Source organism: Taudactylus pleione, unplaced genomic scaffold (genome assembly GCF_031769625.1).
Source record: "Taudactylus pleione unplaced genomic scaffold, aTauple2 ptg000376l, whole genome shotgun sequence".
In the NCBI taxonomy this organism is placed as follows: domain Eukaryota; kingdom Metazoa; phylum Chordata; class Amphibia; order Anura; family Myobatrachidae; genus Taudactylus; species Taudactylus pleione.
The window spans coordinates 5217533-5244642 of NW_028284777.1; the positions used below are offsets into that span (position 1 = coordinate 5217533).

Consider the following 27110-nt stretch of genomic DNA (forward strand, 5'->3'; position numbering starts at 1 on the left):
AACTCCGTCCGTCAGCGCTACACTTCACTCGAGTATAAGCCGAGGGGGTACTTTTTCAGCACAAAAAATGTGCTGAAAAACTCGGCTTATACTTGAGTATATACGATATCTGTCAGGCATGTACCCACCTTTAGACACATAAAATCAGGACAAAATAAACATTGCTCCTGATACACCAAAACTCTGCCCCAATCAGCAGAATATGACCTACGTTTGAATGTATTCGCCTCTTTTAAGGTCCACACAGTGGGACTGTCCTGCCAAAATGGGGACTGTTGGAGGTGTGTCTGTAACCCACTGAATGACACTGCAGTCAGAGTCGGCTACTCAGGAAATGTAATTACCGTGTAAAATGTCTTAAGTTCTGTCAAGATATAGGAACTCTTACATGTTTATTTGTGAATGTTCATTAATAATCTATTTATTTAAGGCAACTTGAGTTTAGGTTAAGTGGCCCTTCAGGCCCCTTATTCACTGGGGTTAGAAGTTAAATAAAGCCTTTGGTTGTCTTTGTTGCGTATATGCATATTCTATAAAATTGTAAGTGTGATGTTCATAGGGATGGCCATCGATCACCGATCTTTTTCTTTTTCACGATATTTTTTCATCGGTTCTGAAGACCTGATTAATATAATTGATCTAAAAATCATTGTGCTGCAGCAGCGATGTTCTTTTGTGGTCCCCAGTGTCTCCACTGCATATGAGTCAGCTTTTCATTTTTTTTATCTGCACATGCACATTTTTTAGCTAATTCCCTAACCGCGCATGCTGGAAAATAATATCGGTCTTGGAGGAGATCATTTTCTGCATTAAATGCAGACCTAGCGATCCTGTGTCAATCTGAAATTTGTTCAGATCATGTGTGCTGTGAAGAAGAGGGTGTGTCACATTTGGGTGTATCTCATGATTCTGAAGTGCTAAACTGCCACCGCCCTTCCTCTCCCATCTTAAAAACAGCAATGCATTCTGCACCCGCTAACTGCCGCTCTTTTGTGTGGAGTGGTAGTTAGTAGAGCACACCTCTCAACAGTCCTGGTAGTCTGGAGAAAAATCAAAACTATTGGCATGATGGGATTGTCCCACCTATAATGAAATTGTTTGGTGGTATGCAGTTGCAAGTGTGTGTGTGTGTGTGTGTGTGTAATTTACGCATGCGCACAAGGAAACAAACCGGCTTCTAGGGCCTAGAAGCCATGTAGTGCTGGCAGAAAGGTAGGGAGTGGCTACGCCTTTCTGCTACTCTCAATCCCTGTAGTCACAAGGTAAAATCCACCACTGGATGTGTTCCTAAAGCCACGTATCGACTACACGATATAATGAACGATAACGATATCGTTCATTCTACTGTGCAGTGGACATTGAGCCCACACTGAACGATATACAGTGCATCCGGAAAGTATTCACAACGCTTCACTTTTTCCACATTTTGTTATGTTACAGCCTTATTCCAAAATGGAATAATGTCATTTTTGCCCTCAAAATTCTACACACAATACCCCATAATGACAAAGTTTTTTTGGCGATTTTGGCAAATTTAATTAAGAAAAAAAAAAACAACTAAGAAATCATATGTACATAAGTATTCACAACCTTTGCTCAATACTTTGTTGATGCTGCAATTACAGCCCCAAGTCTTTTTGAATATGATGTCACAAGCTTGGCACACCTATCTTTCGGCAGTTTTTCCCATTCCTCTTTGCCGCACCTCTCAAGCTCCATCAGGTTGGATGGGAAGCGTCGGTGCACAGCCATTTTCAGATCTCTCCAGAGATGTTCAATTGGATTCAAGTCTGGGCTCTGGCTGGGCAACTCAAGGACATTCACAGAGTTGTCCTGAAGCCACTCCTTTGATATCTTGGCTGTGTGCTTAGGGTCATTGTCCAGCTGAAAGATGAACCGTCGCCCCAGTCTGAGGTCAAGAGAGCTCTGGAGCAGGTTTTCATCCAGGATGTCTCTGTACATTGCCACATTCATCTTTCCCTCTATCCTGACTAGTCTCCCAGTTCCTGCCGCTGAAAAACATCCCCACAGCATGATGCTGCCACCACCATGCTTCACAGTAGGGGTGGTAATGGCCTGGTGATGAGCGGTGCCTGGTTTCCTCCAAACATAATGCCTGGCATTCACGCCAAAGAGTTCAATCTTTGTCTCATCATGGTCTGAGAGTCCTTCAGGTGCATTTTGGCAAACTCCAGGTGGGCTGCCATGTGCTGTTTTCTAAGGAGTGGCTTCCGTCTGGCCACTCAACCATACAGGCCTGATTGGTGGATTGCTGCAGAGATGGTTGTCCTTCTGGAAGGTTCTCATCTCTCTACAGAGGAATGCTATAGCTCTGACAGAGTGACTATCTGGTTCCTGGTCACCTCCCTGACTAGGGCCCTTCTCCCCCGATCGCTCAGTTTAGACGGCTGGCCAACTCTATGAAGAGTCCTGGTGGTTCCGAACTTCTCCCATTTACAGATGATTGAGGCCACTGTGCTCATTGGGACCTTCAAAGAAGCAGATTTTTTTTGTACCCTTCCCCAGATTTGTGCCTCGAGACCATCCTGTCTCCGAGGTCTACAGACAATTCCTTGGACTTCATGCATGGTTTGTGCTCTGACATGCACTGTCAAGTGTGGGACCTTATATATACAGGTGTGTGCCTTTCAAAATTATGTCCAATCAATTGAATTTACCACAGGTGGACTCCAATTAAGCTGTAGGAACATCTCAAGGATGATCAGTGGAAACAGGATGCACATGAGCTCAATTTTGAGCTTCATGGGAAAGGGTGTTAATACTTATGTACATGTGATTTCTTAGTGTTTTTTTTTTTTTATTACATTTTTAAAAATCTCAAAAACACTTTTTACATTTTGCCATTATGGGGTGTTGTGTGTAGAATTTTGAGGACAAAAATGAATTTATTCCATTTTGGAATAAGGCTGTAACATAACGAAATGTGGAAAAAGTGAAGCGTCGTGAATACTTTCGGGATGCACTGTATATCGTTCAGTGCCGGCACCCTCCCTCATCCCCGAACCTGCACAACCTGACAATATAGTCAGGCTGGATAGCAGGTTCGGGCAATGAAAGATGTCGACAATGATAAGCGGGAGCGCGCATCGCTGGTCGTTGACGGCATATCCAATGTGCGATATTGCGGACGATTAAAGTTAACTATATCGTTAACGTTTAAATCGTCCAATTTATCGTGTAGTGGATGTACACTAGCTTAAGGTTTCAACTTTCAAATACATATTGAAAAAAGTCTAGTATTTTTAACTGCTTTTAGAACTGATTTCCCATAAAGGCCGGAGATAAATGATTTTGAAGTAACATAAGTCAAAGTTTTAGCATAGAAAAACAAGAAATTATAACTAGTTAGCAGTTCCAGATATCATATCATTGGCCTTTTCCTGAGTTGCATGCAAGGAGTTTGTAGCGACATTTACATAAAGTTGCAGACCAGCCAATGGACTCTCCTGTCTGTGACTCAAATTGCTCCCACACATGGGGCTTGATTCTAAGGTCTATGAGCCTGATTCAAAGATGTACACTCTTTCCGATAGTTACGCAGTTGAGCGATAATCAGCAATCTCTCTGTGCACCCGAGTTGCGCGGCACATACTTCAAGGTACATTACCGTAGTCGCTCTCAGCGACTATTTGCTTGCAGTGTGATTGACAGTCAGAGTACGTTTGTGGGAGGTAACTGTGAGTGGCGGTAAAGAATACAGGCGTGTCATGACCGGTTTAGGGGCGTGTCACAGCCTGTGTCTGCAATCCCATACACAGAAATTTTTTTTCCAGCATCTCCGTTCCTGAGGCCATTCTGCCCAACCATAGGGTTACTCAGAAGGCCATTAATCGAAGGATCCGCGACCAATGCTGAGTCTTTGTACGCAGATGCTTGGATTTGCAAAAGCCGCAGGTGGGCAGCTCAATACATTCTTCTGCGTCTGTGACATTTGCATATATTCATACAGCAGCTGTGTACGGGATCGCAACTGCAGTGGCATTAGCGTACATCTCTGAATCAGGCCCTGTGTTACCAACCAAATATATGCCAGTATATGTATATGCTGTTTGCGGATGTTCTTTGTATTACTGTTAATGGGCCACCTTTAGTCAACTTCTTCCACATACAAATTAATGTACCTTTTAAAAGATGTTTTCTACAATAGCATCCTCACCTGGCTCCATGTCTTTTTCTGGTTTCATCTACCACCTGGCAGCTATAATGACACACTGCATGTATTTGCTATCACTTTGTGCTTGTGATGTTGCATGAATGCTGGAAAGTAGACTGCTACAATTGTGTCCTCATACATCATCTAGCCTTAATACACCCTGCAGCACGATATGCCTGGTGTGACTGAGCCGCCAAGTCCCGTGCTACTCTGCTAGTGTTGGGCATCTTTTCTTTAATGAAAATGTGCCTAAGTCGCAATGCGATGTGACTATGATGCACCAGCAGGCTGTGCAGATTAATGTGATATGTGACACTTGTATGTCTGTGTGCACCTGAGCCTGTATATGAACCACAATGGAACTTGGAATAAAAAAGCTGCGGCCGCTACATTGTAGCACTTTGTATACGGAGTCAGAGACTCAGTCACACACAGATATACAAGTGTCGCTTATCAGAGTAATCAGCAGTCTGTGCTGGTGTGTCCCAGTCGCATTGCGGCTTAGATGCATTTTCAGCAAAAAAAAGACGTCCGACACTAGCAGAGTCTCATGGGACATGGTGTGCTGTGAGGGCCTTTTAGCATGACTGCAGCAAAGATGTGCAAGGACACATCTGTATATGACTGAGCAGGTATATACCCCTTACGCCTATGAAGGCGCAGACATTGGACATCACTGTTATGCTGATTTTACCTGAGCCAGACTCCTGATCATTATCTACTGGCCACCAATTATTTGGGAGTATTTGTATACTTTTGCAGGGGAGCAGAATTTCAATCATTCTCAAAAGGTCAAACTGACTGCTATATATTTGTCACAGCGACCAAGGGCGTATTAACCCCCGCATCTTACCTTGTGCTGGCAAATGGGCCACTCCTCCTCTACGGTGCCATTTTCCCAGTGATATATGCAGGGTTAGTGTAAGGTGTCAAAAATATAATTGCTACCTGCTCCTGACTGGTGAGACTGCTGTCCAGATGCACGGATGTCTGATGCAATACGCTGTCCATACTCCACTGCCGCGCCAAGATTTCAAGATGGGGATGGGGGGACAGACTAAATGTTGGGACAAAGTGTCAGGCAGCAGTAAGAAGAGACTTGCCACATCACTGGGTCACGCAGGTATATTGCACTGGAAGCCTCTTCTGGTGCTTCCAGGTACAGTTTCAATGAAAATTAAAATTACTTTAAAAAAAAAAAAATGTCCTACTTCACTCATGTGGTAGTTTTACCTAATGGGCATCTATCTATGTATATCTATTTACAGTGTTGGATTTTACCTAGGGACTGCAGCCTCCCTAAAAATCTGCAACTGCTTCACTATCCCCAGCGCCTCTGTTTTATATCCAGGAGTTATAGTGGAGATGTTTACTTATGTATCCAATGGTTATAAAGATCTGGATAATAATAGTATTTTAGTTTTTGCAGGAGTAAAGCTGGGTACACACTGACAGATATATTGGCTGATCAATTGATCGGCCAATGTATCTGCTTCCTGTCGGCAGTGTGTATCCGTGATATGTCTGTGAATGCCGACGTTCACCGACATATCGCATTGGCTGTGCTGCACAGCCGATGGATAGATATGTATGCAGAGCGTACACACAGAGCGGCAGCCGCGAGGAGGGGGGTGGGTCACGCCCCCCCGCCGGCCGGGACACTCCCCCGACACGCCCCCTGGTCACCGGGATCCGCAGATGATGGCCGTGTGTATGAACGACCATCATCTGCACTTGATCTGCAGATATATCTGTCAGGTGTGTACCCAGCTTAACATTACAATAATAGTGGAATGGGCACACCCTGAATATTCCATGATGGGGGTTGTTGGGTGTGGGGGGAAATTAAATATTTTATTTAAAAAAGTCAAGTACACAGGCTTTATTATTACATCAAATTAGTAATACAGTTAATCAATTTCATATAGCTCTATGTCCAGTATGTAATATACTACATTGTGTAGTGCCATCATACAATATTATGTACAGTCTATAATACAGCACTATAATACAATACATACATAAAAGCTAGTGTTCAGTATACAGTATAATACAGCATCATGGTCTGCAGACAATTTCATGCCCCCTATATAACACACATGCTGGTTACTAGGTTCACCAGGATGCGGTTAAGATACCGCCGTTCGTCGGAATCCCGACATTGGAAGCTCGGCCAGGGATTAAAGATAGGCATTTAAATCCCGTTGCCGATCTTTAGCCCCACACCAAAATCCCGACTCCCGGCATCCCGAACGAACGAAGTTCGGGCTTCTGGTGTCGGTATTTGGTCCGCCGGGAATAGATCCGGTGGGATTACATGCAGATTCCGGTTCACCAAGTATTGGTTAAATAGCATTGTGTCTTTGTCCTTTGGTGAGCTGTAACTGCAGATAATCGCTGAAGGACGAATAACCAAGGCTCAGTGTCATACTTACCGACTTTTAGCTCCCTCGGTCCGGGAGGGAGCTGTCGGGCTTCCACTGCGGGGGGTGTGTCGTGGCAAAAGGGGGCCGATATTAAAGACAATGTGAAGCAGGGGTAGGGGCCACGATGACGCTGCCATGTTTTATAGTGTAACCACGGGGGGTGGCTGGACTGGTCGCCGGGGGCCGGGAGCAGCACCGAATTTTTGGGAGGCTCCCAGCCGAATCGGGAGGGTAGGCAAGTATGCTATATGTTACTGCAGATTGGTTACAGTGACTTAATGGTGTGCCTTGTAATAACATCTAATAATTCTTAAAATACTATTGTTCCTGCCAGATATATAGTTCTGATACACAGCCATATAAGTTTTCTTGGCAAATACTATTATTTTTTTATCTTACAAAGTTACATTTTACATGTCTGTTCACAAACTCATCGTTTTAATATTAATGAGATTTCAAAATACTTCCTGTATGAAGAGATTCATTAATTTCTGGTCATTTAATTAATTTAAACATTAGTGTAGTGAGTCAGAATTATAAGGGTTTGTGTATGAATAAACACGTCTCACAAAAGCCCAAGCTAAAAACTCTGCTTAAGTTCTTCACCATCAATAAGAATGCTGTTTCATTGTTCTTCTCCATCCATTCCCTAAGGAGTCGCTCTAGATATTGCGTGTGTATTACCTATGCAACGGTGTCGCCTTGATAACCGTTGTACCAGCAATTAATAGAACTAGTGTTTCCTTACTCCTGGTACAGTGTGATTGGCTGTTAAAATGCAGTGGAACCAAATTATGCAGCAAATGTAATTAATATATACACACTGCAGTCTTGAATATACGGATGTGTTTGATAATGAAACAGATGTCCAGTATAATGCCAAGCTATCTGCTCCACAACCATTGCCGCTATTGAAAATGTGTCAAGTCTTTTACCTGATCACACACATTTTATCTTTTCAAAGACGGAATCTTAATGTGTGTTATCTGCATTTTTCAGATGGTCTGCAAAAGCCAAACTAAAGCCTTGTAACTTGTTCAAACATTCTTTTGTTTATATTAAAAGCTGCCATTTAAAGACTCTTTTGTCTTATTACTTATACAATGATTTTCTAATCCATGTCTGTGTCCTTTTCCTCTCCAGATAATATGCACGTGTCACTGGCTGAAGCATTGGAGGTTCGAGGGGGGCCATTACAAGAGGAGGAATTATGGGCAGTATTGAACCAAAGTGCTGAAAGTCTGCAAGAACTGCTGAGAAAGGGTAACATCATTTTTTAATTGCAAAAATATCTGACAATTTTAAATGGCCCATGCTATTAACATATTTAATTTATTTTATATTTAGAAGCCTATAGCTGATCAAACACCTGGAACATCCTTATTTTAGAGCATTACTGTAGCATGGCTGTCAAACAGCTGGACCCTACAGAAGGTTGATAGTCAAAAGGTCAACATTGGAATGGACAACACAAGAAAGGTCGACACGTTTTTTTATTTTTTCTTCTCAAGCCGCGTACACACTGGACGATGTGTATACGGAGCGACCTCGTCAACGAAGGACCCAGCGGGGGTGCCATCATCGGCAAATGCATACACACTTGCAGTTGCCAGCAATGAGGAGCGACGGCGGGATGGAGGGGTTACGGGGCCATGCTGCATTCGGCAGCATGGCATCGTTAACGATATCCCCAGATTAAGCTGCATGTACAGACGACTGGGGATATCGTTAAAGACCTGCGGGGGCGCGCATCGTTCGTCCTTCAGTTCATACACACTGGACGATTTGAACGATATATCGTTCAACGATATGGTTATCGTTCATATCATTCATAAAAATTGTCCAGTGTGTATGGGGCTTAATCCTAATCTTCACTCTAACCCTCCCTTTGGTGCCAAACCCCAACCCTCCCTCCTGGTTCCTAACCCTAACCGTCGGGGTGAGTGCCTAACCCTAACTGTCCCTCCTAGGGCCGAACGCTAACCCTCCGGTAAGTGCCTAACCCTAAAAAAAAAGTGTCAACCATTTTTGTGCCGACCATTTTGACCCTGTCAAACTTTTGTGCTTGTCTATCTTCATCCATGTTGACCTTTTGTGTGTCGTTTGTTTGTCCCTGTCTACCTATTGACTATCTACCATTTGGTATCTATCTAGACATTGTCGACCATTTTAGTGTAGATCTATTGACTGGAACCAATTTTGCCATCTTAAGTTTGGGTTTAGTCAACCACAGTGACATTCCTTCCATACACCAGTCACTCACATTCCTAATTTTCTGAAAAGCATTTGAGTAGAAAATATATTTATTAATACAGAATAATAACGCAGGGTGAAGAAATTACCAGTCGCTCAGGGGTAACTTGGGTAGTATTATGATCATGCGCATTGTTCATATTATGTTGTTAGGTGTAGTGTTGTATGTGTCTAGAGATTATGTTGTTGGCCATAGATTCAGAAGTCAGTGAAAAGTGTCAGTGGGCTGAGACTTCCAAGGTGTCCATTCCCACTATGCATCTCACCGCTTTCTGTTCTATCTCCATTTACCTGTTACATTAACATTTATATTCATATTTACACACACCAATATAACTTTAATTATGTAATATGGGACAATTTACTGTACATAAATTATTTAAAAAAAGACGTACAATAAAAACAACCAAAAGGAAGTAGAGAATTTGTTCCCAAAAATCATTGTAACATTTTTTTTTTAACCAAAATTACATTTCATGAAACTGATAGATGTGCTCTCATACACCTTTTCTTTTTAGCGCCATATGGTGTGAGACACCAGGAGCGATTCCTGTGCTTTTTGTGCAATTTCGCAACTTTTTCCTCAATTTTGTATCTTAATTCATGTATAGGGCCATATTCATTTAGCAGTGAAAAGCCGTTTTCAACGAAAAAGTATCGTGAGTGACGTCATTTCGGCATGCGAAAGTCTCCTCCGCAATCAATTCCGGAGACTTTTCGCCGGTGCGGAAACTCAATGTAATGGAAACGGTGAAAAATTTTCGCCTATGAACAGGTGTCGAAAAAAAGTGCAGAATTGGGGTTTTGGGGTGCAAACTTCGGAAAACCCCCCTGCACCTTTGGGACAGTCCCCCAAAGGTAAACTGCGTCAAAAAAAGTTTAAAAAATACTTTAGATCATCCCAAAAAAGTACTTTCATTTTGGGGGTGAAAAAGTCCAAAGTTGGGGGACAAATTAAAAATTAGCGAAATAGACTCCAGTGGGTCCCCAAGTATGCCCCAGGTGTTTTTAAGTTTGCAGGTGGTTGCGACAGGTGGATTTTTAAAGCTTTTTAAAACTTCACTTTAGCAACTTTAACATATGCTAGCACCCATTTTTGTGTACCCCAAATTTGCTGGGACTACTTATTTTCTGCAAAAAAAGATGCTAAATAGTATTCTTCACTACTTCTGCAAAGACGCTAATTAGCAGCTATTAAGAGCATTTAAGTACCCCAAATACCTTCAGCAGGCCTCTTCGGGGGTATCTATAGTGTTCCCCAATATCGGTGCATCTTTTGGGGGTGTCAGGCTGATTTCCCCAAATCTGACAGCACTTTTCGCCAGATGCGAATTCGCCGGGTTCCGTTTTTGACGATTTCTAATTGAATACAGGGATAAGCGGGAACGAGCGCGATACTTTTTCACATTGAAAACCAGCGATGTCGGCGAAAAGCCCGGTATGCGAAAAGTACGGGACTTTTTGCGTCTAATTGAATATGTCCCATAGTGTACAAGGTAGTATTTTCTTGCATAAAAAGTTTAAAGTCGCAGATTAAGCATAACGATGCATAGCGCAGCTCACTCGTATTGGACCTGTATTTTGCTTTTTCACATGGACTGCTTACTTTTTTCCTTAAATTTTTACTTTTGCTCAATTTTGCATCCTACTTTGCTTATAGTGTACTTTGGATTGGTATTTTTGTAGCAAAGCAGTTAGTATTAAGTTGCAGAATAAGAATAATGATGCAGGTCACTCAAACCGTACCTGTCTTTTGCCTTTTGTACCCTAGATTCTGTACCTTTTCCTCAACTTTGCTACTTTATCCTCCGCTTTGCTACTTTTTCCTCCACTGTGCTACTTTTTCCACAGTTTTGTATCTTAGTTTGCTTAAAGTGTACTAGGTACTTAGGATTAGTGTTTTGGTGCAGCTAAGTCACAAAGTCTGTAGCACGCTGAACAGGACTATTTGGCGAGATTGAAGGATAGGTGTATGTGGATATATCTGTATTTAAGGAGTGACAAAATAAAATACCATAATATAACAAATCTCATAATTAGCCTATATCAGCACATATGATAGAACAGGCATTAGCGCTTTGAGGTTTAGTTAGCATATCTGAACTACTAGCAGTAACTATACTACGTGCATGAACTTATGGTGTGATCCGTTGTGTGGTTGTGTATAGATCTTGGTGTAATCAACCTCGTAGTTCTCGTAGGGATGGGTGTTCTTAAAAAGTCTGTTGATCAGTAATTGCTTAAAGGACTGGTAGGCAAAAGCTTTGGGCAATATGTTCTTTATAGAGTCCCAAATTGATTTAGTATGGTGAAAATCACTATAAGACGTCTTTCCCCTTCTCCACTGGTATAGGTTTATCCTGGTTACCTCTCCAGCTCAGATGTCACACATAGAAGGAAGAAACAGAGAACTGGAGCGTCAGTTGCTGGTGGGCACTAAGGTGGTAAGATATGCAACTTACCCAGATCTTGCCGCTTGTCAGCTTGTCCACCTGGCGTCCTTGCTCCACAGGGTTAGTGTGTGTGAATGTGAGGGATTAATATGGATCCGGCTAGACCTGAATATACACTATCACATGGAGACTATGGGGTAAAAACAAAAGGGCTTTATTGCCTGTTCACACACCTGGCTGGTCCTTGTGGTACAGGTATAGCTCATAGGGTAATGACAAGAAAATAATTCCAAATAATCAACAACAATGTACAGGTTAAAAAAAGTCAGTGGGGTGGAATGGAATGGAAGTCCCAAAATGTCCCCAATGTGTTTCGTCCCCTGTAGGGACTTTTTCAAGGGTAACCTACCCTTAAAAAGTCCCTACAGGGGACGAAATGCGTTGGGGACACTTTGGGACTTCCATTCCACCCCACTGACTTTTTTTTTTTTTTATAATTCTTTAATTTAGATGATCAATCAAAATACAATTTAGTACATAAAAAAAAGGGTCAGAAAGACCCAATAGAGACCAAATTTTATAAACAATACTAAACAAAGAAAAAAAAACTACTCAAAATACTTGGAAGAAAAGAGAGGGGTAAACAGAGGGTAGGAAAGGAGGAATTAGGGGGGGGAGGAGAGAAGACGACACATCTTCCAAAGAACCAATACATATCAAACATCTTCTGGACGGTAAACATCAGTCGTTGCCCATGGGTCCCTGTACATAGTGTGTGGAAGAAAGAGGGGGACTGTGCTCAGAAATCAGCCAGGGAGCACAAACTTGAGAGAAAACATGTCCTCGATCATGGAGGTCATAAGTTATTTCCTCCATGGTCGCAACATGCCAAATCTGATTCTTAAGTACAGAGAGGAGTGGTGGGGAGGTCTTTTTCCAGTTTAGAGTGATAAGAGATTTTGCCACTGCTAGGATGTTTGCAGCCAATTTCTTAGAAAATTTGCCAATATTTGGGGATGGATAGCACAATAAAAATATCCAAGGATCTTTTGAGATTGGCGCTTCCAGAAGGGAATTTAGTAGTCCATGAACAGTCCCAGAAGGGGACAATAATTGGACAGGTCCACCAGATATGGATCATAGTGTCCCTGCAGCCACAGCCCCGCCAACAATCGGGTGAAGAAGACGGGAAAATTCTATGAAGTCTGTCAGGGGTATAATACCACCTATAATAAATTTTATATGCAGTCTCTTTGATTTTGGTTGCAATAGAACTTTTGGCTATCTCCAGTCTCATGTCATCCCAAGCCTCATCACTTGGAAGAGATCCAAGATCTCATTCCCAAGCAGTTTCGTGAAGTCTAAGAGAGGGAAGGGTAGCATCTAAAAGAAAAGCATAAATCTGGGAAATTAGACCTTTAGATAAGGGGTAATGCCTACAAAGTTTTTCAAAAGGGGTGAGGGCTCGGAGGACAGATAGTGGAGGTAATTATTGTAAGAAATGGCGAATTTGAAAAAATTCCAAAGTATTAAGCGTCTGGGATGGGATTTTTTGTTGTAGTGTTGACAGGGATAACCATTGACCTTGGTCAGAAAAATCAGTGGGGAATCTAAGCCCTGCAATTAATCCAATCCAAGGGAAAGGGTCACCTTGAAGAACCTTATTAAAGAGAATATGCAGATGAGGAACGAGCAGATCTGAGAACATTTTATAATAAGCCGCTGTAACTCCATCAGGACCTGGGGATTTGGCATTTTTTTGAGATTTTATAGTCTGTTCAATCTCCTCAACCGATATCTCGGAGTTAAGGAGTTCTATAGCACTGGAAGACAACTTGGGCAATTTGGAACTAACAAGAAAATCAGAAATCAAGTTAGAATGAGATATGATTAGCTGGTGGGGGGGGAGGAGATTATACAGATCCGAGTAGTAGGATTGAAAGGCATTTCTAATGGCCACTGGGTCGTAAACCCACTGACTTTTTTTAACCTGTACATTGTTGTTGATTATTTGGAATTTTGTTCTTGTCATCATTACCCTATGAGCTATACCTGTACCAAAAGGACCAGCCAGGTGTGTGGACAGGCAATAAAGCCCTTTTGCTTTTACCCCATAGTCTCCATGTGATAGTGTATATTCAGGTCTAGCTGGATCCATATTAACCCCTCACACTCTCACACACTAACCCTGTGGAGCAAGGACGCCAGGTGGACAAGCTGAGAAGCGGCAAGATCTGGGTAAGTTGCATATCTTACCTACTGCACTGCACCTTAGTACCCACCAGCATCCTGATGCTCTGGTTCTCTGTTTCTTCCTTCTATGTGTGACATCTGAGCTGGAGAAGTAACCAGGATAAACCTATACCAGTGGAGAAGGGGAAAGACGTCTAATAGTGATTTTCACTATACTAAATCAATTTGGGACTCTATAAAGGACATACTGCCCAAAGCTTTTGCCTACCAGTCCTTTAAGCAATTACTGATCAACAGACTTTTTAAGAACACCCATCCCACAGAACTACGAGGTGGATTACACCAAGATCTATACACAACCACACAACGGATCACACCATAAGTTCATGCACGTAGTATAGTTACTGCTAGTAGCTCAGATATACTAACTAAACCTCAAAGCGCTAATGCTAACCCCCGTTATATCTAGGGGTGTGCACCGGCCACTTTTTGTGTTTTGGATCTGGATCTTTTTGTGTTTTGGATCTGGATTGGTTTTGCCAAAACCACCCTTCCATGTTTTGTGTTCTGGGTTTTGTGTTTTGGATCTGCATTTTTTTTTTTAATAAAAGCCTAAAAACAGCTAAAATCACAGAATTTGTGGGTTTTTCTGCTCCTATGCTATTATTAACCTCAATAACCTTAATTTCCACTCATTTCCAGTCTATTCTGAACATCTCACAACTCACACCTCACAATAGTGTTTTTATGTCCAAATGGTTGCACCGAGGTAGCTGGATGACTATGCTAAGCGACACGAGTGGGCGGCACAAACACGTGGCCCATCTAGGAGTGACACTGCAGTGGTAGACAGGATGGCAGTTTGAAAAACTAGGCCCCAAACAGTACATAATGCAAAGAAAAAAAAGAGGTGCAAGATGGAATTGTCCTTGGGTCCTCCCACCCACCCTTATGTTGTATAAACAGGACATGCACACTTTAACAAACCAATTATTTCAGCGCCAGGGTCTGCCACACCACTGTGGCTGAAATGATTGGTTCGTTTGGGCCCCCACAAAACAAGCTGGCAATTAATCTGTCCCTGCACAAACTGGCTCTACAGAGGCAAGATGTCATCCTCATCCTCCTCATCCACCGATTCCTCACCCTCTTCAGGGTTGTGTACATCCTCATCCTCACAGAGTATTAATTTGTCCCCGCTGGAATCCACCACCACAGGTCCCTCTGTACGTTCTGGAGGCTGGTCTCCCTGGAAGAGTTGATAATTCATTTTTATGAACATCATCTTCTCCACATTTTGTGGAAGCAACCTCCTACGCCTTTCGCTGACAAGGTTCCCGGCTGCACTAAACACTCTTTCGGAGTACACACTGGAGGGGGGGCAACTCAGGTAAAATAGAGCCAGTTTGTACAGGGGCCTCCAAATTGCCTCTTTTTCCTGCCAGTACAGGTATGGACTGTCTGACATGCCTACTTGGATGCTGTCACCGATGTAATCCTCCACCATTCTGTCAATGGTGACAGTATCATATGCAGTGACAGTAGACATGTCAGCAATTGTTGCAAAAAAAAAAAAAAGGTAGTTGCTCAGATCAGCTTAATTGCATAACACAGGTGCTTGTAAAGGGTGGGGTTTACACTGAACACAGAAAAAAAAAAAGATTTGCCCCTCAGCACACTGCAGCAAAAACAATACTTAAATCCTACATGATAATAGAGATTTAGAGGTATTAGTTACACACATTTGCAAATATATGAATAAGCGCCAGGCCAATTGTCAAGGCTCCTCTATACTGGCGTCCCTAACATTAAGGGGCTCACGTCCGAGAAGCAAGGCACCCCAAAAAAATTCCAAAAATTTTGCTGCAGTGTGCTGGGGGGCAAATCTTTTTTTTTTTTTTTCTGTGTTCAATGTCAGCAATTGTTGCCAGGTCCTTCAGTCTGGACCAGATGTCCAAACTTGGTCCTGCCTGCCCTGCATCACCGACAGCGGGTTGGTTAGGATACCTAAGTTGTTTCCTGGCAGCCCCAGTTGCGGGAGAAAATGAAGAAGGAGCTGTTGATGTGTCACGTTCCGCTTCAGCTTACAGTGTTTTCGCCAGCAGGTTTTTGCACCTCTGCAGGCTTGTGTCGGCCGGAATGAGAGACACCACATAGGCTTTAAACCTAGGAACGAGCACGGTGGCCAAAATGTTGTGGTCTGATTTCAACAGATTGATCACCCGGGAATCCTGGCAAAGCGAATGAAGGGCTTCATCCACAAGTCCCACATGCCGAGCGGAATCGCTCCGTCTCAGCTTCTCCTTCACTTTCTCCAGCTGCTTCTGCAAAAGCCTGATGAGGGGAATGACCTGACTCAAGCTGGCAGTGTCTGAACTGACTTCACGTGTGGCAAGTTCGAAGGGCTGGAGAACCTTGCACAACACGGAAATCATTCTCCACTGCGCTTGAGTCAGGTGCATACCCCCTCCTTTGCCTATGTCATAGGTGGATGTATAGGCTTGAATGGCCTTTTGCTGCTCCTCCATCCTCTGAAGCATATAGAGGGTTGAGTTCCACCGCGTCACAACCTCTTGCTTCAGGTGATGGCGGGGCAGGTTCAAGAGTGCTTGCTGGCGCTCCAGTCTTCGGCACGCAGTCGCTGAATGGCGAAAGTGGCCAGAAATTTTTCGGGCCACCCAAAGCGTCTCCTGCACGCCCCTGTCGATTTTCAGAAAATTCTGCACCACCAAATTTATTGTGTGAGCAAAACATGGGACATGCTGGAATTTGCCCAGATGTAATGCTCGCACAATATTGGTGGCGTTGTCAGATATCACAAATCCCCAGGAGAGTCTAAGTGGGGTAAGCCACTGGGCGATGATTTCCCTCAGTTTCTCTTAAGAGGTTGTCGGCGGTGTGCCTCTTACTGAAACCGGTGATACACAGCGTAGCCTGCCTTGGAACAAGCTGGCGTTTCTGAGATGCTGCTACTGGTGATGCTGCTGTTGTTGCTGCGTAAGGTGATACATCTACCCAGTGGGCTGTCACAGTCATATAGTCCTTAGTCTGCCCTGTTCCACTTGTCCACATGTCAGTCTCGGTATCGCCTGCCTAGTGAAGTGGAATCTAGATGTGATTTGGAACCGGGGACACACTACCTCCGTCAATTGTCTAAATCCCACTGCACTAATGGCGGATACCGGACGCACGTCTAACACCAACATAGCAGTCAAGGCCTCAGTTATATGTTTTGCTTCAGGATGACTGCTGTCGTACTTCATCCTCCTCGCTAAGGACTGTTGGAGGGTCAATTGTTTAGTAAAAGTAGTGGTGTTCCTACTTCCTCTCTGGGATGATGAACGACTCCCAGCAGCAGCGGCAGCAGTAGGCGTAGCAATGCAGGATCCTCCGGAGGAATCCTGGATAGGAGAGTCAGTCATGCCAGTGACATGGCCTGCAGGACTCCTTCCGATCCTGACTAAGGAGGAAATTGACTAGGAAGGAGTTGACTGTGTGGTTTGCAGGCGCTTGGATACAACAGGACAAAGGGATTTAGGTGTCCCTGGACTGCTTACGGTCTTAGCCAAAGTTTCTGAACTTGACAGTAACTTTTTATGAACGCGCTGTAGGTGACATATAAGGGAGGATGTTCCTAGGTGGTTAACATCCCTACCTCTACTTATTTCACTTTTTACATATGGCAATACAGTTGTTGTCTGGATTTGGAGAGAAATATTGCCAGACCACAGAGGTGGAATGTTTGGTCTTCTGCCCAGGCATTACCGTGACGGCTTTATCATCCCACGGACAACAACTGTCTCCCCCGGAGCCTGATTTAAACAAACAACATCACCATCAAAATCCTCCTCGCCAACTTCCTCCTCTGCGCCAGCTACACCAGTATCCTCATCCTGTTGTACTTCAACAGTGACATCTTCAATTTGCATATCAGTAAGTGGACTGTGGGTGCTCCTTTCAGCACTATTAGAGGGCGTGCAAATGGTGGAAAGAGCCACCTTTTACCGTCCAGTGCTGGGAAGGTCAGGCATCGCAACCGCCACCACACTTGGACTCTCCTTGGGGATTTGTGATATCTTCTTAGAATGCACAGTTCTTCGCTGTGCTTTTGCCAGCTTAACTCTTTTGATTTTTTTTAGTGGGAGGAGGGCCTCTATCGTCATGTGAAACTGAACCACTAGTCATGAACATAGGGAAAGACCTTAGCCGTTCCTTGCCACTCCGTGTCGTAAATGTTTACGTTTCTCCTCAGATGATTTCAATGTTTTTTTTAAGGTAATTTTCCTGAACTTTGTCATTTGGGATTGTATATGTCCGCTACTATGACATTGGGCATCAGCCTTGGCAGACGACGTTGGTGGCATGTTATCGTCTATGACTAGTGGCTGCAGCTTCAGCACTAGGAGGGAGTGGTTCTTGATCTTTCCCTATTTTATTTTTATCGGAGAGAGTTTGGTCCTCCTTTTATGTTATATTGATATATGCGTGCGGCTAAGGCACACACAAACACAGAAAATAATTTTTTATTTTTGTTGGAGACTAGTGCACTTTGTGGGTTACACCACCCTTTAAGAAATGAGCCAGTCGGCTCTTTACTTATGGGACACAGGCGCACGCTTGGCGCTGCTCCTTCGTTGATGCACGTGCAGCTACAGTGCACACAATTCACAAAGACAGGAAAAAAAAGAAGAATTTTTTATTTTTTGTGGAGCGCACTTTGAGGGTTACACCATCCTTTAACAGACAGACACATGCTTGGCGCTGCTGCTTTGAGGATGCAGGTGCAGCTACAGTGCACACAATTCACAAAGACAGAAAAAAAAAATTAATATTTTTTTTTGGAGTGCACTTTTGGGGTTACAGCACCCTTTAACAGACAAGCCAGGCAGCCTTTTACTTATGACACAGGGGCACGCTTGGCGCTGCTCCTTTGTTGATGCACGTGCAGCCACAGTGCACACAATTCACAACACAGAAAATAATTCCTCCACCATTCTGTCAGTGGTGACAGTATCATATGCAGCGACAGTAGACATGTCAGGAACTGACATTGTTGGCACTTCCTTCAGTCCGGTCCAGATGTCCAAACCGGCCCTTGACTTATGACACAGGCGCACGCTTGGCGCTGCTGCTGTGTTGATGCACGTGCGGCTACTGCACATACATTTCGCACACAAAGAGAAAAAAAAGAATTGTTTATTTTTTGTGGAGTGCACTTTGGGGGTTACACCACCCTTTTAACAGACATATGGGACACAGGCGCACTCTTGGCGCTGCTCCTTTGTTGATGCACGTGCAGCCACAGTGCACACAATTCACAAACACAGAAAATATTTTTTTATTTTGTTTGGAGTGCACTTTGGGGGTTTCAGCACCCTTTAACGGACAAGCCAGCTGGCCCTTTACTTATGGGACACAGGTGCACGCTTGGCGTTACTTTTGTTGATGCACGTGCGGCTACTGCGCACACAATTCACAAATAGAAAAAAAAAATATTTTTTTTTTTGGAGTGCACTTTGGGGGAGCACCCCTGATGCACAGATCACCCCCTGGACAACACTACAGCACCCCTCTAGGACTACAGCCTTTATGGGACACTGCACAACACAGTCCAGCCAGCCCTTATAGACTTTGGAGTGGACACAGCCCCTATGGACAACTGATTGCACAACACAGCCCAGCCAGCCCCTATGGACAACAGCAGCACAACACAACCCAGTCAGCCCTAGCTCCCACCCTCCCTCTTCACTGTCCACAGCCGGAGTGAGAAATGGCGCCGACGCGGGGACCTTTTATAGAATCCAAAACCCGCGAGATCCGGAAGGCGGGATGATGACGTTTTGCCTCGATTTCGTTTCCGAGTCAGGCGGGAAAAGTCGAGCCTGACTCGGATCGGGGGGGTTCAGATTTCAGAAATCCGAACCCGCTCATCCCTAGGTATATCACATTCTTGATGAGGTTGGGATACCTGTGTTAGCAACTAGAAGCAGATTACAATTCCTGGAGCGCGGACCTAGACCAAAAAACCTTATAACAACACATAGTTTACAATGTTCCTCTTTTTACAGTTGTGCACCTCTTTTTAAATAATATTATGACTCTATAGTTTGTCATGCTTTACAGTGGATGGACAATTCCACTCACTCAGTCTTTTAAAACTGCAGTTAATGAACGTTGTTAAATTCATACGTTTCTTTACAAATCTTGAGAAATTTGTGTCATTTGGTGCCATAACACGTGTATATTATACCCAGAAAAAATTGAATGAATTGATAGTAGAAGAAACAGAATGCTGTATTATTTAGATGTATCCTCTGCTCCAAATACCTGGGATCACTGTTATAGCTTACTATAATACAGATTCCTATCTATTCAAAAGTATCTGGGAGCAGTATGTTCATAATGGTTGTGTCACATTAGTTTCTACAATGGAGATTATTCTATATATGCCATATATGTAGGACTAGCACTACCAGTAGGATTACCTAGATGCATGGGCGTTTCTAGAGAGGAGGGGGCCCGTGTGCAGTCTCCGACACGGGCCCTCTCCTCTTCGCCCGGCAGCGCACTGAGCTGTGCGCGGCCAGCGCCGGAGTTATAGACTCTGGGCACTAGAGTGTGCCCAGAGTCTATAGTGTATGCACAGGTAACCGGGAAAATGGCAGCGGTGGCCATTTTCCCTGTACTGCGCATGCGCAAGTGACGGGAAAATGTCCGCCGTGGCCATTTTCCAGTCGTTTTACAGCGCGGGCGCCCACGCCGACGTGGGACTCCGGAAAGGTAAGTAGTATTATGGGTGCAGTGTGTGCGGTGCGGCGGCCCCGCTGGACCCAGGGGGCCTATGTTCCCAGCACACCCTGCACCCTTTATAGATACGCCCCTGCCTAGATGGGCAATGATTACGGCATTGAATACTGTAACCATTCCTTTAGTGTTTCTTATTTCTCCACAGCTGATGCTGATATTTGATAGGTAGCAATACATAAGATACAAGATAGATATATATATATATATATATATATATATATATGGCTGAATAGAGAAAAACGGAAATTCCCATAGAGAATTCCGAAGGGGGGGCAGGGTGTTTAAGGGGATACACCTCAAAAGTTATTGGAGGTACAGAGGTGAAATTTGGCACGGACGGGTAGAACTGTCTCTCGGTGCTGCTTGCAAAATTTCAGGGCAAAAACATAAAAAGTGAGGATTTGGTAATAATCTAAAGCTCCAACTGTCACTTTTTTCTGACATTCTCAATGAGAACAACTTTTCTGCTGTTCTTTATGGGGGATTTTTGGGAAGGCATAACTCAGGGTAGGGGGCGATTTAGACTCAGGGTTTGTTTTATTAGGTAGCTATTGTTCCAGAATAGGGCCTTTTGGGGTTGAAGTAATTGAGAAAGTTAGTTTTTAAAGTATTACCTCACAAATCCACCATTATACAGATAGGAAGTTTCAATTCCTTGCGCAGCGGCAGCAGGAGCCTTCAGCAGGTGTAATCACTGTGGCTTCACTTGGGTGCAGCAAGATGGCTTCCTTTTGTGGGCGGTACCGGGGGCTGGGTCCCGGGTGGGAAGAAAGCCGGTGTTTGCTGCGGCCCGGTTCCGGAGGAGAGGGGGTAGGGGTAAGCGGGCGTTAGCTGCGACTGGGAACCGGGATGGTAGCGGGCACTAGCGGTGGTGAGGCGGCAGTGCGGGCGGCGGCGGTGCAGGCATTAGAACCCGGGGGAGGTAGCAGCACACAGATGCAAGCTCGGATATGGAATATCCGTATTACCTGCATCTATGTTTAAAAAAACAAACACAGAAACAGGGACGGGTCAGTGAGATCCGTCTGTGCTTCTGTGTTTAATAAAAAAAAAATAGCTTTGCCCCCTCCCCAAAAACAACAACCAGCATCGGGCTTTGGATTGTGCTAAATACAGAGGACAAATGACGTAGGGGTCCCCCGTATGAAGCACAACCAGCACCAGGCTTTTCAGAACCAGTCCTGGTTGCCAAAATATGAGGGACAAATGACATAGGGGTCCCCCGTATTCAGCACAACCAGCACTGGGCCCTGAGCCGGCCCTGGTTCTGGAAATACAGGGGGAAAAATGCGTAGGGTCCCCCTGTATTTACCAGAACCAGCACCGGACTCTTTCTAGCGGGGGGTGAGGCCACAGCCAGGGGTTCCCTTTCACCGAGCCCCCCAGCCGAAGCATCACCCCTGACCGCTAGTCAGCCCAGGCTGGGGATTCCTGGGGAGCTGGGGACCCCCCCCAAAAAAGGGGTCCCCCTCTCCTGGACCCCAGGCCCAGGCTGATAGCCCGGGGCTATCCCCAGCAACCCTGGGCGGTAGGTGCTGGATTGATTGTGTTGTGTGGCGCATATGAAAATATAAATATTGTCTTTTGCGGTAGTACTACAGGTCCCAGCAGGCATCCCAGCATACTGGCACTTGGAGAACTAGCAGGCGGGGCATTAAGGGCCTGCTGGTATCGATGGTACTTTCCAAAGCCCGGTGCTGGTTGTTGTTTTTGGGGAGGGGGCCATGCCATTTTTTTTTTTTTTACACAGAAGCACAGACTGGTCTCACTGACCCTTCCATGCTTCTGTGTTTATTTAGATACAATTGTTCAGATCCGAGCCTGCATCAGTCTGCTGCTACCTTCCCCGGGATCTACCGCCTGCACCACCGCCGCCGCCGCTAACACCCATGGGTCCCAGCCGCAGCTAATATCCTGCTATCCCCCAGGTCCAGCTGCAGCTTACGGCTGCTTCCTTCCCCCGAACCCACCGCCACTTATACCCACACTGACCTGCCATCTTGGTGTACCCAAGTGAAGCCACAGTGAGTACGCCTGATGGAGGCTCCTACTGAGACAGCGCATCAAGTTGAAACTTCCTATCTCTATAATGGCTCATTCGTGAGGTAATAGTTTAAAAACTATAACTTTTGCAATTACCTAAACCCCAAAAGCACCTACCCTGCAACAATAGCTACCTAATAAAACAAACCCAAAGTGTAAATTTGCCCCCTACCCTGAGTTATGCCTTCCCAAAAATCCTCCATAGAGAATAGCAGAAAAGTGGACCGAATTGAGTGTCTGAAAATACTGACAGTTAGAAATGTAAATTACTCCCAGGTCCTCATTTTGTATGTTTTTGCCCTGAAATGTGGCATGCAATTTCAGCACTGTGTCTCCAATAGCTTTTGAGGTGTAGCCCCTTAAACACCATGCCCCCTCGGGATTTCTCAATGGAAAACTCAGTTTTTTTCGAGAGGACCCCTACGTCGCTCGTCCCCTGTATTTTGGCAACCAAGACTGGCTCTGATTAGCCTGGTGCTGGTTGTGCTTAATACAGGGAACTTCTATGTCATTTGTCTCCTGTGTTTAGCACAACCAACACTGGGGCACCAAAGCCCGATGCTGGTTGTGCTGTGGAGGCACGTAATTGTTTTTTTTATATTACACATTCATTGTTTAAAACAATACATGGATAGATCTCACTGATACGTCCATGCATCTGTGTCATTGATTTGATTCTCTCGGGTGCATGCCCAGCACCAGTGAGTCCCTTTGTCGCCCGCTGATGTTTCTGTGCATGCCCGTTGCTGCCACTGCTCCGCACCTCCACTGCTGCCACTGCCCCACACACCTGCAGCCTGCCCCCGAAGCTGTCTCTCCCTCTGCACCCTTAAAACACCTCCTGTGTGCTCTCTGCTCCTCTACCCGTGTTAGTGTACCTATTTGTTGTCCTTCTGCCCTGCAGGTGACCTGGTTTGCTCGTCAAAACCCTGATGGTTAATAAATTAGAAAAAAGCAATGAAATTCCATAGACAAAAAACCTTACGGTTTTACATGTCCCATTAAGGCTTAGACATGATCTGAAATTTCACAAAACCTACTGAATTTGTGACACAAACTAAAAAAAAAAAGCAATGAAATTACGATCATTAAGGCTGACGTCTTAATGGACGTGTTCCTTGCGCAATACAGATATGGTATGCCATCACACCCTGTGGTTAACTGCAGATTCAGCACTCTCACAGAACGAGATTGCTGTCACTCACAAAATGGTGGAGCTACTAATTCACAGAATTGTGTGCTCATTGGAATACACACATGCAGTCTATGCAACTGAAGTTTGAGCAGTTATGTGGCTTCCACAACCCACTCAGTGTCCACAATCTTCACATTCGATCACCACAACAATCTCACTGGCTTCCAACATCCTTCTCACTCCATACATATATCTTATTTAGATTACACGTTCAGCTCCCTTATTTTTAAAACCATCATACTCTGCATATGCATATACACTTTCTTCCCCTACATGCCTCCCTGCTGCTATATATTCCCCAATCCCTACTGCTGTGTGGTCTCCCAACTGTGCTAGTCTGTGTTCTCTCATCCACACCAATCTGTCTTTCTCCATCCGCACCGCCCTGCATCCGTGCCACTCTGTTTCCTTCCGCTCTGTCTTCCTTTCCTCTGTGGTACTCTTTCTTCCTCCATGTCACAACTCTCAGAAGGATTGTGAATGTGGCCCGTATTTAGGGAATTGGCTAGAGCTATGCCTGAGGCGCGGAGTCTAATGTGCCGGCGGTATTCACCAGGGACCCTCGCAAGAAGGTATGGACCTGGCTGCGTCTGACACACAGGTCGCAGCCCTCAGGTTAGTTACCCCTATACAGGTACTGGTGGACACTGGATGAGGTGCAGAAGAATAAAGGTAGTTGACTTCCCGAGTCAGAACCAACAGACGAGACAGTACCAGGGAGCTAACTTCGTTTCTCCGACCCCCCCCGTCACCACCCCCAAATACTCACTGTCTGTCAGTCATTCTACAATGGCTCTATGTGGTCTCCGTGATTGCAGTGTGATCACAGTGGTGCCTACACGCACTGCCATGCATACGCACATGCAGTATGCAACAATCATCCGTCTGCGTATGCTTTAGCAATAGCGATCCTTGCTGAATGAGGCCGTTAGCCAGCATAAATTTTTTTCAGCAATTTGTGGTACAGTAGCTCTTTTGTGATATAGGACAAGATGGGCTAGCCTTCACTCCCCCCAGGCATGGGCACTCATGAACCTGTCGCCAGTTCACCAGTTATCCTTCCTTGGACAAATTTTGGTAGGTGCTAACCAAAGTACCAGTAACAAGACTTGCTATTTTGGAGATGCCCTGTCATTTAGCCATCACAATGTGGCTCTTGTCAATGTAACTGAGATCCTTACATTTGCCCATGTTTCCTGCTTCTACATGTCAACTTCAAGAACTGACTATTCACTTGCTGCCTTATTTATGCCACCACTTGACAGGTGTCATTGTGAAGAGATAATGCATACTTGTCCAGTGTTCAATCCGGACCTAGACGGGCACTCCTGCGCACGTGTCCGGAGAGTGGATATATCTTTAAGATGCGTCCCCTTTTTGTCACTCTTGGGGGTGTGCCCGACACTTACGGACATGCCTGGCTGACCCCAAGTGCTTCTGACTCAGTGGATGGATGCCGGGCGCATGCCCCGGCATCTATTCACCGGCGGTGACTATTGCACCGCTATTTTCCCAGCATTTGGCAGGCTGTTTTAGCGGGGCACCACTAAGAGGGGCAGGGCGCATTCTGCCCTTTGAATATCTGGACAACCTAGCGGGAACGCTACTTGTCTATACTCCTGGAAGGTGCGGGAGTCTCGCGATTTTTCAGGTAGTCCTCCCGCACCCCCAGAAGAGTGGTTAGATCTCCTGCATTCCGCATACATCCTCGTGAAATGGCTAGGATGGGGAGATAATTGCAGGGAATCGTGGGTCCATAGAGAGAGAGAGAGGGGCTAAAATGTGGCAAATCGCACCATTATGGCTCTGCCCCCTCCCCACAAACCCGAGATTTGCGGCATCCTGCCATGACGGGGGCAGGCCTAATGACGTAAGAGACGAGAAATCATAAGTAGGCAAGTATGAATCAATGTCTTAAAGGATTTTCATTACTTAGCTTATCAATGTACATAACTATATTGATAACTGCTGTTTATACGTAATTAAACATGTGTTCACCATATACCCCTTTGCAATTTGTAGTATTTGTATCTTCATTCTTTATTTTTAACCAAAGATACTACACAAAGTTGCAGTAGTTTCCATCCTAGGTCAAGTCTGGAGCAGAAAACACTGTATGGATCCCCTATTTGAATTTTGGACTGCGCTTGTCTTTTTGTCTTTTCACTAAAACATTTAAGAATATTTTTAAAAAGATATATTTTTACTTACAAAATTTACGTTTTTATTTTTTATTTTTAATATAATTTTTTCTTTCCAAAAACGTCTGTTAAGTGGTTAAGGGTTATCTTATTTTACAGTAATGCAAATATGGTAATAGTTTGCAAGATGTGATCTGTATACAATGTGTAATTGCATTAAGACATTCAGTTCAAAATATATTATGGGTTGGCCAGTCTGTGACATGGTGGGAATGGTGACGTATGTTTTTATTAAATAACTTCACTTATCCAGTAATAAAATATTTGTTATATAATATGAATAGAATAGATTATAGAGCAGGTTTATGTGATTACATCTATGGGTAGGTGCTACCAAGGAATGCATCATTCAGCAAGCATGCCAAACCCAAAACTGCTCTAAATGATCCTCCTACTTAATTACATGCAATAACTAGCATTTTGTAATGGGAAGGGTGTATTAGCAATAAAGGACATGCTACATCTTGTAGTAAGTAAACAGCTAAGTGCAACTAAATTGAAATACATAATACTATTTTTTTCACTTATCCTTTGGACGTCACTGAAACCATAGAGATTTAGAGCTACCTTTATGAAAGTGGCACTTGTAAATGTTCTTGCTGTTTAAGCTTTACTCTCTTTTATATCTCCATCCTGAAGGGGTGCTTACAGACCAGGGTGCTTTTCAGCAGGGCTGGTTTTTATCTATTTTACTTTTTATTTGAAATCTCTGTCCAATAATTGCATTGCTGTCACTGAAATCTGACAGCCTGGCTGCCTGCGTTTCAGAGCCAGTCCCAGTATCACCTTCCCTCATGACTTGGAGTCCTCCAGAGGGATCCCTGGCACCACCACTGCAGGCATGGGCAGAACTATGGGAGACAACGGAGGCGCCTGCTGCCGGGCTACAGCTCTGAAGGGGCACCTCCTCATTGTCAACAACATATTCACCCCACTTAGGGCTGTAACTATGTACCCAGATTGTACCCCTTCCAGGCACCTGAGAAGTCACCATACACTAGAGGAGAGCTCCATGTCAGACCATCAGATGCTGCCTTCGTCCGTCTATAGCCTATCTGCATGCGAATTGTTACATTACAGTGTCAGTGGCTGTGACGGGGGGGGGGGGGTCACCAAATTATAACTTGCCTCCGGGCGTCTGGGATGAACTTAAGCCACTGACTGCAGGCATTGTCTTGGGACCATATACTGCTGCTGCACCATCGGTTGCAAAGTGCCAGACGTGCACCAGAGATGTGGCTTTGAAGTATGTAACCCCTACACTCAGCTCCTTTAGAGGGAAGGCAGAACAGTTGCATTTAGCCTTGGGAACCTAGGGCCTAGTGGTTCCTTTTGAGGGAAGAGGTGAAATTTGTTGTGTCTGCTGCTATAAGGGGTCATTTTCATTATTGCATTATTCTGTATGCTTCTTTCTCTTCATTATCA

General features: G+C 44.5%; 1 protein-coding gene across 1 annotated transcript in view; it reads left to right on the top strand.

Moving 5' to 3' along the window:
• PTPN13 (protein tyrosine phosphatase non-receptor type 13) overlaps positions 1 to 27110 on the top strand; it is a 383825-nt gene that overhangs the window by 109161 nt on the left and 247554 nt on the right. The window contains exon 2 of the mRNA XM_088445047.1: positions 7744 to 7863. Within this exon, the coding sequence (XP_088301173.1) occupies positions 7749 to 7863 (115 nt within the window). The 5' untranslated portion in view covers positions 7744 to 7748. The remainder of the gene's footprint in view (positions 1 to 7743; positions 7864 to 27110) is intronic.